General features: G+C 42.6%; 1 protein-coding gene across 1 annotated transcript in view; it reads right to left on the bottom strand.

Moving 5' to 3' along the window:
* The window catches only part of pde4a (phosphodiesterase 4A, cAMP-specific), a 49,098-nt gene extending 32,317 nt beyond the window's left edge, over positions 1-16,781 (bottom strand). Inside the window, exon 1 of the mRNA XM_039824360.1 lies at positions 16,486-16,781. Within this exon, the coding sequence (XP_039680294.1) occupies positions 16,486-16,781 (296 nt within the window). The remainder of the gene's footprint in view (positions 1-16,485) is intronic.
* Between the last annotated feature and the right edge of the window lie 1,540 nt (positions 16,782-18,321).

Raw genomic sequence — 18,321 nt, 5'->3', positions numbered from 1 at the left:
TAATGTTTTTACAGCCCGACCTCCCTCAGATCCACCCCATCCACTGCCCCGGCCCTGTTGTCTGCTTCAGGCCTAGCCTCTCCCACCTATCCACCTCTCTGCTGCGCTGTGGTCAGATCACAGAGCCGGGGATTACAGCAGATTATCCTGCCCACAGGATCACCAACCCCTACTCCGCCCAGCCAAACACAGAGAGCCGGCCTCAGCCTCTGAAAGTGCAGAACACATGCCTTTCAGGAAGAACCTGGGGGGATTGGCCGCAATCACACACCTGGCAAATGCCACAGGAAAGGGATTTATTTTATGGTCTACACTAGACAGGATAATAAGCCTTTATTCCGCTCAGCAACAGGCCCTCCACATTGTGAAAGGACAGCCACTGCCAGCCCTTTTAATCTATTAATGCACTGTACAAAATAAATTCTACCGGAATTGAGTGGTTCACATTAGACACACAAAGCTCTTAGCGCAGTTTTTTCTTTCACCTGAGGAATTTGGGCTCCATTGCTCTGTGGATTGTCTTACACTTTATATTCTTCGAAACCCACCAGAGGCGTCTGTCACTTTACATCACCATCAGCAGATCTCTGAACTCCAGAAAAATCACAGGAGTCTCTCCTCAGGTGGAGACTGACTCCTTCTGCCACCGTCGTCGTGTCTGCTTCACGGGTTTGCTCCACTTTCAACTCTGTTTAGATGCAACTTTGTGACATGGCCTACAGCACAGCACACGGCTGTTGTATGTCACATTTCAATTGCAACAATACAGTGGAGTAAGAAAATATTATAGGCCAATCACACATTTTTTGTTGTGCTGGTTCTGTATCTCGAGCACATAGGATTTGATTTGAAACAGTGAGGTTAAAAACACGGCTCCTAGCTTTAATATCAGGGTGTTTAGACAACAGGCGAACAGTGTAGAAAATTTTCTTTTTTTTGGTCAGAGGACAGAAAGTAATTCAACCACTCAGAATTAACATTCATGTTTTACATTTGGATGCAAACCCTTGCAGATCATAGTGTAAATCTCTGCCAGGCCTGTACTGCAGCCATCTTTAGTTCTTGCTTGTTTTGCGGCCTTTTTGCCTTCAATCTGGTCTTCAGGAAGTCAAACACATGCTCAGTTGAACTGAGTTCAGATGAGTGTCCTGGCCAGTCAAGATTAGTTCACTATTTGGACATAAACAATGATTGGTTGTCTTGTCTGCATGTTTAGGGTCATTTTCCTGTCGGAAAATAAGGTGACTTTGTATGCAAGGAGCCACAGATCTTAACAGACACTGTCTTGGAGTAAAGCCAAAGAAATGAAAATCCTATTTCCAACTGCTCTGTGTCTCTGCAAAACATTTTTCTGCTGTTGTGTGTTGCATTTTTGCAGCATGTAATAGAAACAGGAGGCCACAAGTTCAGCACAGCTTGTATTTATTTCAGTTGCGTTCTCGTTCTGTATCTCTTGTGTCTTCTATCCATCAGTGTTTCTGCCTGTCACAGTGTCTTTCTCACTTTCTCTCCTTTCTAAACTGCAAAATGATTAATTACATCTGAGATTGGGCACACCCAACACCAGCAGGAACTCATCTTTCTCCTGCTTCTTCCTCGTCTTCACTCTTCATCCTTGCCCCTACAGGAGCTCCCTGCTGTTTTATATGTAAATCCCCCTTATGATCCCAGAGGCCGTTTAATGTGAATGGTAAGTATTCAAGAATCGCGACTCACAACAAACACCCAGCTCTTTTTATAACCAGCGTTTCGATTCCCAAATATCAGGGGGTTAACCAGAGGAACTGTTTGTTTAATGAGCATTGTTACTCTCAAAAAGTAGTGTTTTGTAGTAGGTGTGTGTTACAGGATCTCCACTGTATTTCTCCACCCCTCTGCTGTTGTAGAGACTGAGGCTGGGCTAAACAGATGGATCTGCTGACACAGAGAACCATCCTGAGACATGACAGATGGAGAGACGTGTTCAATTGGTGCTCTGTTTAGTTTCCTTCTCCTCGTCGCGGAGAGTAACTGTTCTGCAGCAGCGAGAGCAATAGAACGATATGGATTTGCTTTTGATGTTTAATGGAGTTTCTCAGAGAGGAGACGCTAGCAGACGGGGGTGTGATGGAAAAAAGGAATAGGGGTCAACAAGATCAAAGCCAGCTGAATAATGCTCAATGAACGAGATTTTAATTGCACTGACCAGCATTCCTAAAAAGTGGAAGAGTGCTCTTACAAAACCCAATTAGTACACATTGTGGAGCAGAAATGATGAAGAAAGAAACGACTGAGAGAAGCTGGAAATGTGAGCTGGACTATAGAAAGTAGTGATAGCCCTGGTGTCTCTACTATACCACCAAATCCATAAACCTCCCTCCCCATGTTGTGGCCCCCCTCCCTCCCCAACAAGCCCACACAAGGAGTGGTATTTTTAGAGCATCACCCTATCTCTGAGATGGAGCGCGTAACTCCCTCTCTGCAGGCTGGGGCTGCTGGGCCTCTTTTATTTTAATCCAGACTAGAGAGAGATGAAGTGCGAGAGAGAGAAATGTGAGTCATACAGAGCTACCTTTGTGTCACCATCTATCTACTGTATCTATCTATCTATCTATCTATATACCTATCTATCTATCTAATGCTGTGCGTTTCATAGCCTGAAAATCAACATATTTATTCTTTAATTTTAAATTCTGTCATATTTAATCCAATCTCGAAGTGAAATGCAGACTAATAAGCAGTCTTGGTATCCAATTCGTCATACATATTCCGCAGCACAAAGATGGTTGGCTGTGTATTACCCTGGAATGATAGATAATTACTGATATAATGTGAGGCAAAAACAAATGCTGGGCAGGGTGCAGCTGAGTGAGAAAGCGTACAAGGTTGATTTGCACACACAGTGAAATGGTCCATTTAGCTTGATGCTCTGGCTCTGACTCTGTACTGTAATGCATTCATGGCGCGGCTGAACAAAAGTGAGTGCACCGTGGAATTGCTTCTCCCTTGTTCACATTGTTGTTTTGTCCTTCATATTTAACCCCATGTAAAGCAGTGCTATACAGTAAGGAAGTGGTTTAAAAAGTAAGGCAGTCTTAAGTTAGTCCCAGTTAATGAATACGACTAGAAAAACAGTCAGCACTATGAAGCAAAACCAATTTTACTTTTACAAAAGCCCATAACTATGGTCATAATCCATCATCATTTGGGTAGGGACCGAAAGAATATGATCGCAGATACAAGCAGCCGAAATTAGATTCGTCTGTAGGGTGCCTGGGCTCACACTTAGAAAGCTCAGACATCCGGATGGAGCTCGGACGAGCGCCACTCTGTCAAAAGGAGCATGGTGAGGGGGTTCGAGCATCTGATTAATATGCTTCCTCCCTTTGGAGATCTGCAACAAGTAGGAGACCCCGGGGTAGACCCAGAACATGCTGGAGAGATTGTATCTCTCATCTGGCTTGGGAGTGCATTGGGATCCCCCAGGAGGAGCTGGACAATGTTTGTTTCCCTTAAACCCTGTTTTCCTTAAAAAAAAAAAAATTTAAATAGTTTTCTGTTCACTACGGTTATTTTTTGGTGAGGTTCCATGAATTACTTGTTTAGGGAAAGATCATATCATATTTATATATATATATATATATATATATATATATATATATATATTATATAGTATAAGGTTACAACAGTAACTATGTGGGTAAGTTAAGGAATGATTGTGGTCATGATTACTGTAAAAGAAACCAACGTTAACTTGGTAGGTAATGGGCGGGCTCTCGTGTTAAAGTCGAAAGTAGAAGTTTTGTTGACCCATGATATTCATGAGGGACTACAGTCTTAATTACAAAATTAAAAACTGTACTGCAATTATTGCTGTTATAATAGGCATTAACTAGGAGAATCATGAAAGCAAGAGAACAATAAGAAAATCATCCTGGAGATAGCAGTTAGATCATTAGTGATGACAAGGCAGGATTATGTGTGTGGATTTATTTGTCCTAAAACTGCCCCAGGGTCATTGCCTTGCAGCGGGGCAGCGAATGTGACATGCTTTTCTGATGAGTCATACTGTACAGTATGTCTTTCATTTTTATTCATATGTTATTTAATTGCTTCCCGTCCCTTGTATTCACTTCCTTTCCTCACATCACGCATCTGTCTGACTCTATTCTGTCACACTTTAGTGGTCAGACTGGAGAGGTTGCTGTTTTGACTATGCTAAATAAAAGCTAAGAGACATGTCAACAAAACTGGAAAAGATGGATACATTTTGCTTTTATTTGCGGTACTGTTTATCTGTGCTCCTGTTGTCTTTTTCCATCCCCTTCTACATTTGTTTTTCTGTTCCATTGACCACTGAATAATGTGTTCTTATAATGAATCTTAGAGGTGCACATGATAGTTGATAATGTTGTGTTCTCCTACTAATGGGAACAGAAGCAGGACATGAATAACAGATTTTGAACAGAAAATTGAGTGAACCTGGGGAGCCAAGTGCTCCCTAACTGATGGCAAAATTATGGAGGAAAAAGCTGTGATTGGGTAATGGGGCCTAAACGGCATGGTAGAAAAGGCAGTCTGAGTCTAGCAAACCGTTTCCAAAATGTCAGAGTCTGGGAATATGGGCTGTGAAAATCAGCAGTATGTCCAAACAGAATGGATGTCTCCCACTCTGCATGTCCCCAGACACTTTCCGTCTCACAAAAGCTTTCGCACAAGCACATGAAGATGTTCAGCCACGCTAGCTGTGCCAGTGCGGCTCTTCAATGAGGCTCCTTTCACAGATCAGAATTTGACAAAAGGGTTGCACAAGCGCTGTGCACTGCGGTTAACTATCACTTTTCCACTGGCAGCTACAGAAGGCCTCACATGCATAATATGGAAACTGCTGGAAAAGTCAGGAAGCAAAGTGGGGGAAATTCATGAGGATTTCAAGCCAGCGGTTGCTGGAGCTTCGTGACGGCACAACATTATGGTGACAAATGCTTTACCATCATGATGAACACATCTTTAGGAGATGTGCCATGCCCTGCGGGGTGCAAAAAGAGGACATTACACACACACACACACACACACACACACACACAGACACAAGTCTTTCACATTATTTCTCACTCTTGCTGCCTTGACATAAACACACATACATGTACACAAACACACACTGACACACTGATGCTCAACCAAATGTAGACGCTGCCACACTCAATATCTTCCTTATACATATTGAAATACAGAATGGAAACTGAAATAAAGCTCAATAAAACACTGGGGGCTGAGGCTGGTTTGGTTTAATCTCATTACACTGAAAGCCTGAGGCCTCTCTTCTTCTATTTATAGCACCCTGAGAGAGAGGAGGGCCAACATTCATGTACACAACATCACTGGCTTGTGCAACTGCGGCCGCGAGTGGCAAGGGACACGACCAATCGCAGACAGGTCTTGCGTCAAATTTGATGTGACAAAATACACAATTGCCTATGATCTGTGAAGACAACTGCGTTCATTCTCTATTCTCCAAACACATGCGTGCTTCCTCATTTGCCACATTTACCTTCTGTTCCTTTCCGCTCTGCTTATCTTCACACCTTCTCCCTGGTGTCGGCGCCCCACCTGTTTGATGCAAAGGAATGGGCTCAGGGGTTGTCTATTAAAGCAGGCAGCATCTATGTGCAGGGGAGCACCCGCTTCTTCGTCTTGTTCTTTTTCCTCTGCATCTTTGATTACACCCATATGTTTCTCTGGTATTTTCTGGTACTCAGACTGAAGATGAGGATGAAAGTTCTTTGATGGATTCTGCTGGTTTTGGCCACTTTCAAGTATGTGCCTTAAGAATATGCTGATGCAAACATCGAAATGATTAGGCCCTCTTGCTTAGGGACACTTTGAAACTTTTGCTGGGCACTGTCAATGTTACTTTGATCAACCCCCCCCTTTTTTTTTTTTTCAAAAAAACACCAACAAAAAAAAAAAAAAAAAAAAAAAAAAAAAAAAGAAAAAAAAAAAAAAATTTTTTTTCTTTTTTAACAAAACACCAAAACCCCAAACCACACAAGTAATCACACTATAAGACCCTTGATACACACACAACAAAAAGAGAGAGAGAACTCGGACTAGGGCCTCACTGGTGTTAATTACTTTGCCTTTGTTGGGGGTAAAATACACCTCCCAGTCTACGTCAGCATCATTAGAAACCCTGTATAATGGAGAATGTTACTTCCAGTGAGGAACATGCTGTCTTCACTTAGAGACTATTTTTACATAGGAGTACAAAGGAATGATAGAGTCACATGGTGCAACGACAATCACCTGAGACTCAATATGCGCTCAATATCAGCAAAACCAATGAGCTTGTAGTGGACTACCAGAGGAACAGGAAAGAACACAAGCTGTATGACAGTAGACAATGTTTCAAATATGGATGTTGCTGCAAAGAAGCTACAAATTCCAAAACGTGGGTGCTTCACACATCTTTTACTGAGCAGCATAAAAGAACACAAACAATCACTACAGTTTGAACGTGGGCATCCAAGATTACCATACTGTCACCAACTCAGTATCCGACCAAATGTGAAATATGGTCACAATCTCCCGTTCTGCTCCTGAGTTATGGCGTTGAATAATGGCCAGAATAGCTTTTTTGTAGAACATTATGATGTCAAAGTCAAGTTGACCTTTTGGATATAAATGTCATCACATCATAATTTTATCTTATTAGACATTTGTGGAAATTTGTCATAATTAGCGTATGAATTCTTGAGTTATGTCCCAAAATGTGTTTTTGTGAGGTGACCTTGACCTTTTACCACCAAAATCTAATCAGTTCATCCTTGAGTCCAAATCGACGTTTGTGCAACTTTAATGAAATTCCCTTGAGGCGTTCTTGATATATTGCTTTCACGAGAATGGGACGGAGAACGTTGGAGAAGTTGAAAACATTATGCCTCCATCCACCACGGCTGTCGCCAGTGCAGAGGCATAAAAACATCCAGATCTCAAACTGAAAAGTAGAGCATCAAATGAAAATGCCATCCTGAACCCTCGGGCCACACTTCTTCTTTTCCACTCTGTGCCCTCCAACAGCCTGAATGTTGAGTGTTAATGTGTGAACATGAACATGACCTACAAGAAATAGGCTCACTGCTCTGACAAAACAGGTTATGCTCCAACGTTGATCTAGGAGCAGTCAGAAGTTGGAACAGCAGCTCTTTTTTCTCACAGAGGTGTGCATCAGCCTCACACCACACCTTAATCAGTCGGCTATAAATCATAAGCTGCTTCATGCATTATGTAAAGTTCTCAACTGTGCCCACAAACCTTGTTGCAGTTGCAAAGATTGCCAGTGTTTTTTATATCTATATTCCTCACACAGACCTATTGCATCTGTTTTGTTTTCATGGGTTTCTGAATCACTCTGTGTCAGTGACGATACAAATTATTTTGCCCAGACTTAGACAGGAAGCAACAAGCATTATGTATTCCTAAGCAGAAGCCTCAGCTGGCATCAACACATCAACAGTGACATACTGTAAAAATACACTGTAGTGTGCACACAGGTACCAAGCACTGCACCTCGTTACATATTAGTAGGCAATAATACATGGAATTTTAAGCCCTCACAGTGTCACATATTTTGGAAAAATTAATAATTTCAGTAACGGAAACAAATTACATGGTGATAAAATTATACTCTTATACAAATCGTCTGGATTGTTTCAAGACTGCTTTGTCATAAAGCTAAAAGGAAGCCTTTAATTGACTAATCCGTTATCCAATAATCTCTCACTTAAACGCCGTTTGGACTAAAGTGGCCCTGTTTGAACTGGATCCATCTCTAAATACTTTATCTAGTGTTTGGCAAAATCCAAAGTTATGTATTGTAGATCTCCCCTTTTTTGGAGGGATTGGTTGAAAAATGGAATTGTCACAATGGGGGATATGTATCTCGGTGGCATATTGAAATCCCATGAGGCTGTTGTAAAGCAATTTGGAATCCCTAGGTCTCAATTAAAAAAAAAAAATAATTTTGATATCTGCAACTTCGCCATCTGTTGCTGGAGATTTTTGGATCCAGTTATTCAGTCCTGAAGACACCAGAATGGTTAGATAAGGTGTTATCTACATTTGCTGCGTGGACAAATGTTGTCCACAATCGAGAGTCTGGACTTTTCCCGGTGGGCCGGTAGTGTTTCGAGGCCGCGAGGGCCGGTCTTATAATAGTTATACATTGCAAGCTCTTAGCAACACCATCCGGCGGCCTGGTGTGCGACCACTGCCCAGCTGCTGCCAGGCTGCTGCTAGGCCGCTGCCCAGCCGCTGCAAGGCCGCTGCTAGGCTGCTGCTAGGCCGCTGCTAGGCCGTTGCTAGGTCGCTGCCCGCTGGTCAAACTGTGCAGCCTCTGCTCAACCCGTACGGCGGGCCGCAGCAGCCTCTTATTTCAATACAAACACGGGCTAATCAGAAAGCACTAACGGTCTCAACCATGTCTAGGATTTTCAGAAATATAGGGGGATCAGTGAGCGGTCCCTCCCCTAATGGCATAGCCCTGGTCGGCCTATGACATAAAGCCATCGAACACCTCTTTTTTTCTTCGTCACGTTTGGAAGTCTATCGGTAACATTAACAGACAGTGTGTGAGTCTAATGATGGAAAGCCAAAAAAGAAAAGGGAAAGGTGGCGCTGAGATGGTCAGACTCAAAAGGAAAAAAAGGGATCGTGTTGTTGTGCTGTGTGTTGTTCATTCATTCATCATATGAACATTCCCCTCCCATAATGAAAGCCAACGAATTCTCTGTCTCATATTTTGAGATCTCTCAAGCAGTTAAGCAAAGGCTGAAGTGTGTCCTTATTATTGTTTTTTACAGGCAAATAGATTTGTACATCATCTGCAAAACAATGGAAAGAAATGTTATGTTTTATTTTTAAATGTGTGGAATATTGAAGTTTAACTTCATGGAAAAGGTCAGGAGCCTTCTGGGTATTATTCTATGCTTATGCAGAACCTGGGGGGATGGCGCCTGGAAAGCCCTCAAGAAGACATGGGAAAGGGATCTGAGTATTACACTGGATGATGAGGAGTGGGACAGAATTTGAGGGTGCACCTCATTCAGTTCAAGATTACTGTATGCATCACTTCTATTGGACTCCCTCCAGATTGTTTAGAATTGGTCTAAAAGACACACAAAATTGTTGGAAATGTAAGACAGAGAACGGCCAATTAATTCATGTCCTATGGTCCTGTGATTAGGAGGTTCAGGCAGGGACGGGAAATGGTCATGTTGTAAAGTATATGTTTTGTATGTTGTTTCAAAAACAAACAGTAAAAACAGTAATGATATAATATATAATAGTATAACACTCACAGGAGCCAAGTACTTTTACTTTTGATATTTAAAATACATTTTATTGTTTGCATACTTTTACGTAAGTAAAGGATTGAACTGCTTGCAAGATACAAGTTTTTCATCCAACAGCTCAAATGACAATAAATCTTTGCTGGCTGATTATGTTTTTTTGCTTTCCAAATCAGCACACTATGAAACATTTAGTGTCACATTAAGTGTTATTGTGCAGCATTTTTTTCCAATCAAGATTACACAACAATGGTGGAGCTGAGTCAGACCAAAGGACAGAAACAAACCATTGCTATATTCCTGTCTCAGGCGTACTTTATGTCGGTCAACATTGTCTTACCATAGAATGATATATAGGCATATATGAGTATGATTTAGAGAAGAACTTCTGAACAAAGCTTTTGTCATACTATCTGGGACTGGGCCACAGTGTGGAAGTCTGTGACATGGTACGCCACTATTAATGCCATCTGTCCCTCTTCTCTAAGCAAGACTGACACTCTTTCATAATCATCCAGTGAATCTGAAATTCTGCCAGTAATTTTGGGCAACAACACAGTCCTGGGGCAAGAGGTCTGGAAGTGATACCTCAGAAGAGACGTTGGCATCAGCAGGCAGTTGAACGAGCATGCAGTCTTCATCTGTGTCTGCCTGTGCCAAGCATGGTCTCCAGGTGCACTCCTCCATCCCTTTTTTGCTCTGATTCGTTGTGAGCTCTTTTTGTGAACAAGGCTCTCCCCTAACGTACCTCACATTAGTCTGATATGGCGCTCTGCTTGACAGGTGTACTCTACTTGTTCTTTCTGCTCCACTATGTGTGTGTGTGTGTGTGTGTGTGTGTGTGTGTGTGTGTGTGTGTGTGTGTGTGTGTGTGTATTTGTGTGTGTGCGTGTGTGTATATGTGTGTGCGTGTGCGTGCGTGCGTGTGTGTGTGTGTGTGACAGAGGGGTTGTCAGTCTCAGTTATTCAGCTCTGCGCTAAGACAGCAGCCTAAAGCACATTTCAGCAGGGTTGTCCTCTCAGTGCTTTCACTCTGTGCCACAGAAGCAGAGAGCACCAACTGTGTCTGGATTGTGGTCTGTCTCACCTGCTGGGACGCGACATGGACTCAATATCCTTGTTCACACGTCTGCCTTGTAAAGAAATCTCACACAGAACGTCCATCATATAACAGTTTTTTTTCTCAAGAAGAGCTGTTTGCTGAGAGGTGAAAGACTACCATTTATTTTGAAATTGAATACACCGCACAATTTAAATTCTCCTGAGTCTCAGCAGTTTGAAGCGGATGACTTGATTACACTAAAAAGGTTTTTCCTTTCAGTTCCTCTTAGCGCCTATGGGCTTGAAAAATAAATTACTATTACTACTACGAAAAAGCTAAATTTTATTTTGCGACATAAGAAAAGTAAATCCAAGGAAAAAGTTCATTCTGAATTCACACAGGATGGTTTTAAGTTTGTATTTTCATCGCACAGCATAATTATTAACAGTTTTTCCTTCAAATATGAGGCTCTTTGATGCACGGCTCTGTTTGAACTCCCTCTTTAACGGCAGCTGATTGCTAACCATATAATGAAGGTGTTTGTGTCTACTATGCCCTTGAAGTCTGTGATTTTTCAGGTAACGACTGGATCATGAAGAATGAAAAATGACATCAGTGTAAATTACCTTTAAGGAGAAAAATATAGAAAGAGACGAGGCACTGCACACTGTCAGTGGTGGGCAGTTCATTCCACCACTGGGGATATGAAGGTTCAAGGGGTGAGAGACTCTGCAAGCAGCTGATGATCTCAGTGGACAAGAGAGTGGGATGAAATGATAGATAGATTTATGATAGAGAAACTGTGTGCTTAATGCTGCTGTAAGCAAGAACAAGACTATCAGAGTGAATTTCATAAGCTACAGGGAACCAGCGAGATGGCCACACAATAGAGAGACAAAGCGGAGAACAGAAATAGAGATGGAATCAATGCTCCACATTTACACTGGGGTGAAATGAAGCACTGGGAGGATAGAGGATCAAAAAGAGAAAAATGCAGCAATCAAAGGCTGTAATTTTTATGGACAAAAGAGTGATTCAAGAAATATTATTAAATGGCCAGCATGAGGCTTAACACAATCACACTTGTGAGAGAGGAAACTGTTGCATTATAAACTGTGGCCAAAAGTTCCATTAAGGGGGTTTAATGGACATGACAAACATGATGAAAAGGAATTAAGGACTGGGTGCTGTTTCAGACAAAATGTAAGCAGACTAGCTGCACCAAAACTGGGTGATATTTGTTGGTCACAGGTGGACTTTGGATTTTTGATGCCATGGCTCATTTTGTTTCTTTTTGCTGGGATCCTTGCCCATCCACACAAAAACAAAAAGAACTGACTTGTGTATCATCGCTTCAAGAGGATTCAGTGTGAAAGTAATTAAAATGCAAAGATGCCAAGGTTTCTAGCTGTTTCACGAAGCAAACTGACTGTGCTAAATGTGGTTATGTGGCCTAAGTATGTGAGGAGCCTGTGAAAGCCTCCTCCTATGAGACGAACACAAAGAGGGACCTTGGATGAGCTGCATACATCCCCTTTGAGTGAACAAAATGTACAGTGTCATTGCACCAAGATCTCAGCAGGGTTTTACCTGAGGTCTCTGGGATCTCCCTGAGCCAACCAATAGCGACCACCGTTCCAGTACATAAACTGTCTCCAGATACTAATTAGCACCGAGAGTAGTGAAAAAAGCACAACGTATTCACAGAAGAGTGCAATCTGTAGCTTAAACAGATGGTTCCACTACGCAAATGAGATAAGCGTTCTATTACTTAATGCTATTAAAACACATTTGTTGGGATAATTAATGAATACTCTCTACGTACGCATGAGGCTTTTTTGTTTCTAGAGTGTATAAATGTAAATGTATGATCAACAACAAAATACAGCTGTTGTGGTAATTAACTGGAGCTGTACCTCATTATGAACTAAATTATTATGGCAGCCGGCCAGTCAGGAAGGCAAAAGAGCAGCTCCAGCTTACAAACAGCCCTGGATCTCAGCTTGGGGGAGAAAAAAAAAATGCATGTGTAAAGACACATGCATGAAGTGGTAGGTGAGGGAGGGAGGGAGGCAGGCTTTGGCTGGAAAGTGTTGCAGAGGACTGAACCAGCTCTGTGCAGTTCTTCAACAGAGGTATGTTAATATTCACTTTCTCACCTTATAAACATACAAGTCATGATGCATATCCAGTGGGATCTACTACATACTGACAAATTATACAGTCAAGCCCATCAGTGCCTGTAGGCTTTGCCTTTTTTGGGAAAATGAAATCTATTCTACAAATGCACAAAACAAGTAACCATAGCAACAGAATTGCGGGAAGAGCTGTTACTCATTCAGTGTCAGTCAGTCATCTTCCTGTTGGAACTTCCTAGAGCATATTGGGATGGGACCTGATGACTGATACACTCATATTAGCATCCTCTGATAAAAGGACTGACAAGACGGTCGAACAAAAGACACCGGGGGTGGGAAGAGGAGGCAGACTGACACTCTTGGGGGGAAGCTGATTGCCACTAAGACTGCCATTTTGTGGGATACAACATAGAGACAAAAATAGACAAGTGAAAACAGTCACAGACAATGATTCTTCAAACAATTATGCTAAACAACACCCAGAATCCCTCTTGTATGCTATCCATCCCTCGACTGGTGACTGTTGGGAGGGCTTCGTTTTCAAAAGCAAGTGTATCAATTACAGTAACATGGTGCAATCTGTTTCTCTATGAACCTTTTCCTAAACCATTTCACCAGCATCTCTCAGGCCGATTGATCTTTTGAACCTCCAGATGAGGTCTTGACCGACGGTCTGCTTCCTTGAGATAAAGTCATCACTGGTTCGATCAGTGACCAACCAATCAAAGACCAATTACCTTTTCCACTCTCCAACAACAAAGTCAGCGAATAAATTTGACCATTTGATATTTATCATTATAATGACAAAAAAATATTTTTGCTGAGCTAAAAATGTTGAAAATGTATCCTGAATTCCTCTATCTATTAAAGCATCCCAGCATGAGGATATTCTGCTTCAGTTTTTTCTCAGAACTGTTGGTGACCAATGTTTGTTTAGTAACTTGGACCTTTGTCAATCTAAGGGGGCTTTCACACCTACCTCGTTTAGTCCGGACTTTCTGACTTTTCAGTTTGATCCAAACCAAAATTAGAGGTGTGAAACCTCCCACGTACAACAAACAGCCGAAATTTTGTCCAACTAAAACAGGTAAACTCGGTCCGGATGAAACTGGTTCGGACTTTCAGACCAAATACAGGAAGTTCTGGCAGGCTATCATCATGTTAAAAGAGAAACGTAGCTCCTTTAAGGAATAGCTCAGTGCTTAGTGTGTACGTGAGAGAAACGGGGAATGCACTCAGACCAGACAGCTGTCGGCTATCAGAGAAGAGAATAAATTTGCAGTTTACTTGTTAAGTGGTCGTATATATAAAGTGTGGGTTTCAGTTTGTCTCTGAATGAATGCTGTAGCTGCTCAAAACCCAAGTAAAGTTCCTGTGTCTTGCTTCTCAACAACAACAAAAAGGAGCAGCGGTAGCATAGAGAGAGTAGGAGTCAGTTGGAAAAAAACTCACAAGAATTCCGACACCAGAGAGAGGATACGAGAGGACGGGGAAGTCCGTCTACAAACCAATCAATTACAAGCATTGGGAGACGCGGCTCACATTTGATGACAACAGAACATAGTTATGTCATGTATAGTTCTTTAGTGCACATGCAGTGTGAAACCAAAACTAACCGGATCAAATGTTTACAATGTAAGAAAAACATGAACCTTTCAGGTGTGAAAAGGCCCTAAGAATGATTTAGGAGGCAAGTTCTTGTCTGTCTTTTTTTCCACATCTTAGGGTTCAGTGAAATGCAGCAGTAGTGAGACCAGATGTGCATGGTGCTGCCTTTCATAGGCTGGAACTCAACGCAAGTTAGCCTTGAGCTAAAAACACAGAGCAGCCAGATGTTCATAAAGCTTGATAAATCCAGCAAGGAGATGAAGCATCCAGCAAGGAGATGAGGCATCCAGCTCGAAGCGTCCTTTATTGGGACATAAGTAAGCATGCAGAATATACAGTCGCTCTAATATGTGAAAAGAATGAAAATAATATCAACACAACCAAAATCGCTCTTGCTTCCCACTGATATGAAAACAGATGAATTTAGGGCCTATTGTAATCCATACAGCCTACAGGTCAAACACTAACCTGTGCACAGCCCACTTATGGATACCTCTACACCCATACACATACACACATTGTGCACGCTGCAATTCGTCACTATTCATGATACACAACATTTATCTACCGGCCTTCATTTCTCTGTGCACCCTCTTTCCCGACCAGTCTGTAGTACAAACACCCACAGACCTCTTGGATGTGGTGAGGCACATACACACATGAACACATACACACAGTTGGAGCCAGCTTGGTGTGCTCTAAGAACTGAGCTTGTCGGAATCGAATTACCTCTATCTTTTTTTCTCTCTCTCTCTCTGCCCTCTCATGGTTTTCCGCCCACAGAAGAAGAAGGGCAGGCAGAGTCAGTCCCAATCCACTAAAGATTGGACTGCCTCAAAGTGTGTCCTGAGGACTGAAATACAAATCAGCCCTTCCTCCAGTCAGCTGGAGTTGGCCCTTCTCCCAGGGGCCTGCCGGGAAGGCCGTCTGTGGCATTAAAAAATGAAAGAAAGAAAACAAATAATAACAGGATAAAAAAAAACAGGACCCCAAAAGTCCCTTTTAAGACCCAGCACACTCTCAGGGATGTGTTATTAGTCTAATAATCACCCTGTTTAATGTGTTGCTCTTGTTGAAGGAGCACATTTGGCATTCGTCTGTGACTGGAAGAGGGTGAGGGGATAATAAAGGAGTCAGAAACAGTCCAGCATGTAAACTAACTCTTTCACTTGGAGGAACGTGGGAATTTTAGGTCACACAAAGGACAGAGTGGAATAGGGAATGACCTGGAAAACCAGCATTTATAGCCTTGATTTTCTCTCTCTGACAATCTCTCCTAGAAACAGGGATATGAACATACATAATATAACATAAATGAGTCACGTTAACAGCCACCCTAACCCCTGTCCATAATGAACAGGCTGTCAATTCTATGATGCTCTTTAAGATATGGAAAAGCAAACAATAAAAACAACTATGTTACTGCATTCTAAGGATAAAAGGAGGAGGATAAATGGAGCAATTGTTGTGTAAGGACAAAGAATTGGTATCAAAATGATATCGTTCCATGACTCACTTAATGAAATGCCTTTATCTAATCAGCTTGATTAACATGCATGGTATAATTTGATTTAAGTGCTGGAAGAGTTGTTGGCTGGTAGAGGTTAAGTATCATATAATTCTGCTGTGTCTGATGTCCTTTCCCTAATGCGGTGATTTTTTTACTGTCATGTCTGATCATGTCATGTCTGACCCATGGTGGGCCAATTACAAGCTGTCAGAATCCATCTGTGTGACAGTCCAGGTAACACTTCATAACTTTTCAACACAACCTCTACCTCATCCACCCCACCTAGGAGGTCAGATGTCAGGATCATATTCTTGGAGATCAGTGCCCTGCTAAAGGGCACTTCAGCAGGGTGCATCCTAGTAAACAGGGGGCTTTCACTTTTGGTCACACCCACTGGGCCCCACACCTCCCTCTGCAAACAAGCTGATAAAGGCCTGGATTGGATGGCGATATTTCAGTACTGCACGCTCGAACGCACCCACTAGACCTTTGGTGCCATTAAACCGACAGTGCCTCGTGTCTCTTATCGAATATACATGTAACATGTGGACGCTCATAAAAATGTTACTGGTATGGTATTTACAGATGCTGCTCATCCGTTTCGAGTAGGCGGACTGGTTTGCGCTTTATACCCATCTGACAGTCTATCCAAAGACGCATAACGCATCAGCACCGAAAACCCACGCGTCCCGCCTCCTGGTAGAAAGCGCTTCATATCAGTTAACCCTTCAGGCACACTGCGTTATTACGCACTCATTAAAATGCACCCCCTCCTTCCTTCTCGTTTACGCATATGCCTTGTGGGCTGTCATGGGCTATTATTGGGATGTTTGGAGTGCACACCCCTCTCTCGCCTACCGTTTATTCCCGACACAATTTCCGATCGATGTGTTTGTGGTCCCGTGGAAAGAGGATGGCCAGGACATCCGAGACTTTTTCAGTCCTGGTCGGTCGCTCGTATCCACGGCGTCTGAGCGCTCCATGTGCCGGTGGTGATGCCGGTCGGTATCGGAGTAACCCCGGTGTTTGATTTTGATCGGGGTCCGGGGTTGTCTCCAAAGATGCTGCGGAGGCTTCAGAGTCGCCTGTCCTTCCCGGGGAACCGGGAGCGACAGGGACAGGCTCTTCTTTGCGCATGGTGGTGGTTCCATCATAGTGCAAACAAAATGTAAAGATCCCTTTTAAACTTATTGATTAAATGATATGGCTGTATTCGTTTATTTGAAGCATAAAACAAAACGTTTCATGTCCCTTTCTGCCACTTGATCTCTGAGCGAACAAATCAAAGTGACCAAGTCCAGCACAGCCCAGATCTGAATCTTGTTTTTTGAATAACATCAAAAACTGTCACAGTGGTAATCTGACAAGTCATCCAAAAATCATTAATTTCATTGTTTTCAGTGGTGATCAGTTTTAATTTAGTATAATCGTCGCTCCGCCGTGATCCTCACGAGTCCTGGGTTTTGGTGATGAGACACCGGTCCTGCTGCTTCCCCTGAAGTTTGACGTCTCGTCGCCCATGGCGCACAACCGAATGACTATTTATTTGAGAGAATATATTGCTTTTTATCAGCCACTTATTGCAGAGACACATAGATCGCCGGGGCTCGCTTCTATGCGTGTGTGGTGTGGTATTATTGCTGCCCTATGTCTTTCAGATGAGCTGAAATTTCCAAGCAATTTCCATAAAAGTACTCAATCTATCACGGTTCATGTAGAGCTACGGCATCTCTGTGTGCGCATAGACCGCAGAAGACTTCAATAATTCCTCCATTGAGATGTTGCATCCAAGGATTTTCAGCAAGATGTTGTACTGGACTCAATAACCATCCCTTCTCAAAACATCAGGATGGTGTGAGGAATGGTTGGACATGTCCAAAAACCACATGCGATCCTTTGTTCCTTGCTGTCCAGACTCTCTTCTTCAGGTTTTGTTTTGTCAGAATGCATCATAAAAGGACGCAAATTAATATTTGCGGATGTTCAGTCATCATGTTCAGTGATGTGGGCCATTATCTTCCCATTCTCATATTTGCTGGAGTTCGACGACAACAGCTTCACCACAACGCTCTCTCTCTCTCTCTCTCTCTCTCTCTCTCTCTCTCTCTCTCTCTCTCTCTCTCTCTCTCCCCCCCCTCTCTCTCTCCTGGAAAGCCCAGTCTATCTGTGGTTGGGTGGATGTTCTCCTCAGTGATTTGCCAGCACTGGAGGGTTTTGAACCTGTTATGTGCTCATCCATTATGTTTTGCCCCATCCGTGCATTCACTGCACATTTCCTTGACAGAAAATAAACACAGCAAATTGCTCAAATGATGGCAGTTGAAAAAGAGGCTTACAAGATCAGGCATGACATCTTATCATTTTGTAGCTGAAAATTGTCACTTTGATTTAGCCAGTCCATGCTTGAGGAGTGCATGTTTATATGCCCCCTGGAGTGACAACACTGACACCTTCCAGTCCGTCCCATTGTGTTGCTGCTCCCAGTATTTTTAGATGAAGAACAAACGTAAACACTATCCCTTTGCTTTGTGTGCTTTGCAGGGCACTCACATTGTTAGGTCAAACGTTATATTCCCATAAGGTCCACCACAGCTAATGGTAGCCTACTGTAAACACCTTGGATGAAAGCATCTGACTAGTGACCTTTATGACAATGAGCTGACTTCTGTCTGTCTGGGATCAATGGTTTACTTC

The sequence above is a fragment of the Perca fluviatilis genome, chromosome 15, assembly GCF_010015445.1.
Source record: "Perca fluviatilis chromosome 15, GENO_Pfluv_1.0, whole genome shotgun sequence".
NCBI classification, from domain to species: Eukaryota; Metazoa; Chordata; class Actinopteri; order Perciformes; family Percidae; genus Perca; species Perca fluviatilis.
Note: the sequence above shows the minus strand (reverse complement) of the source record. Positions and strands in the feature narration are given on the sequence as shown.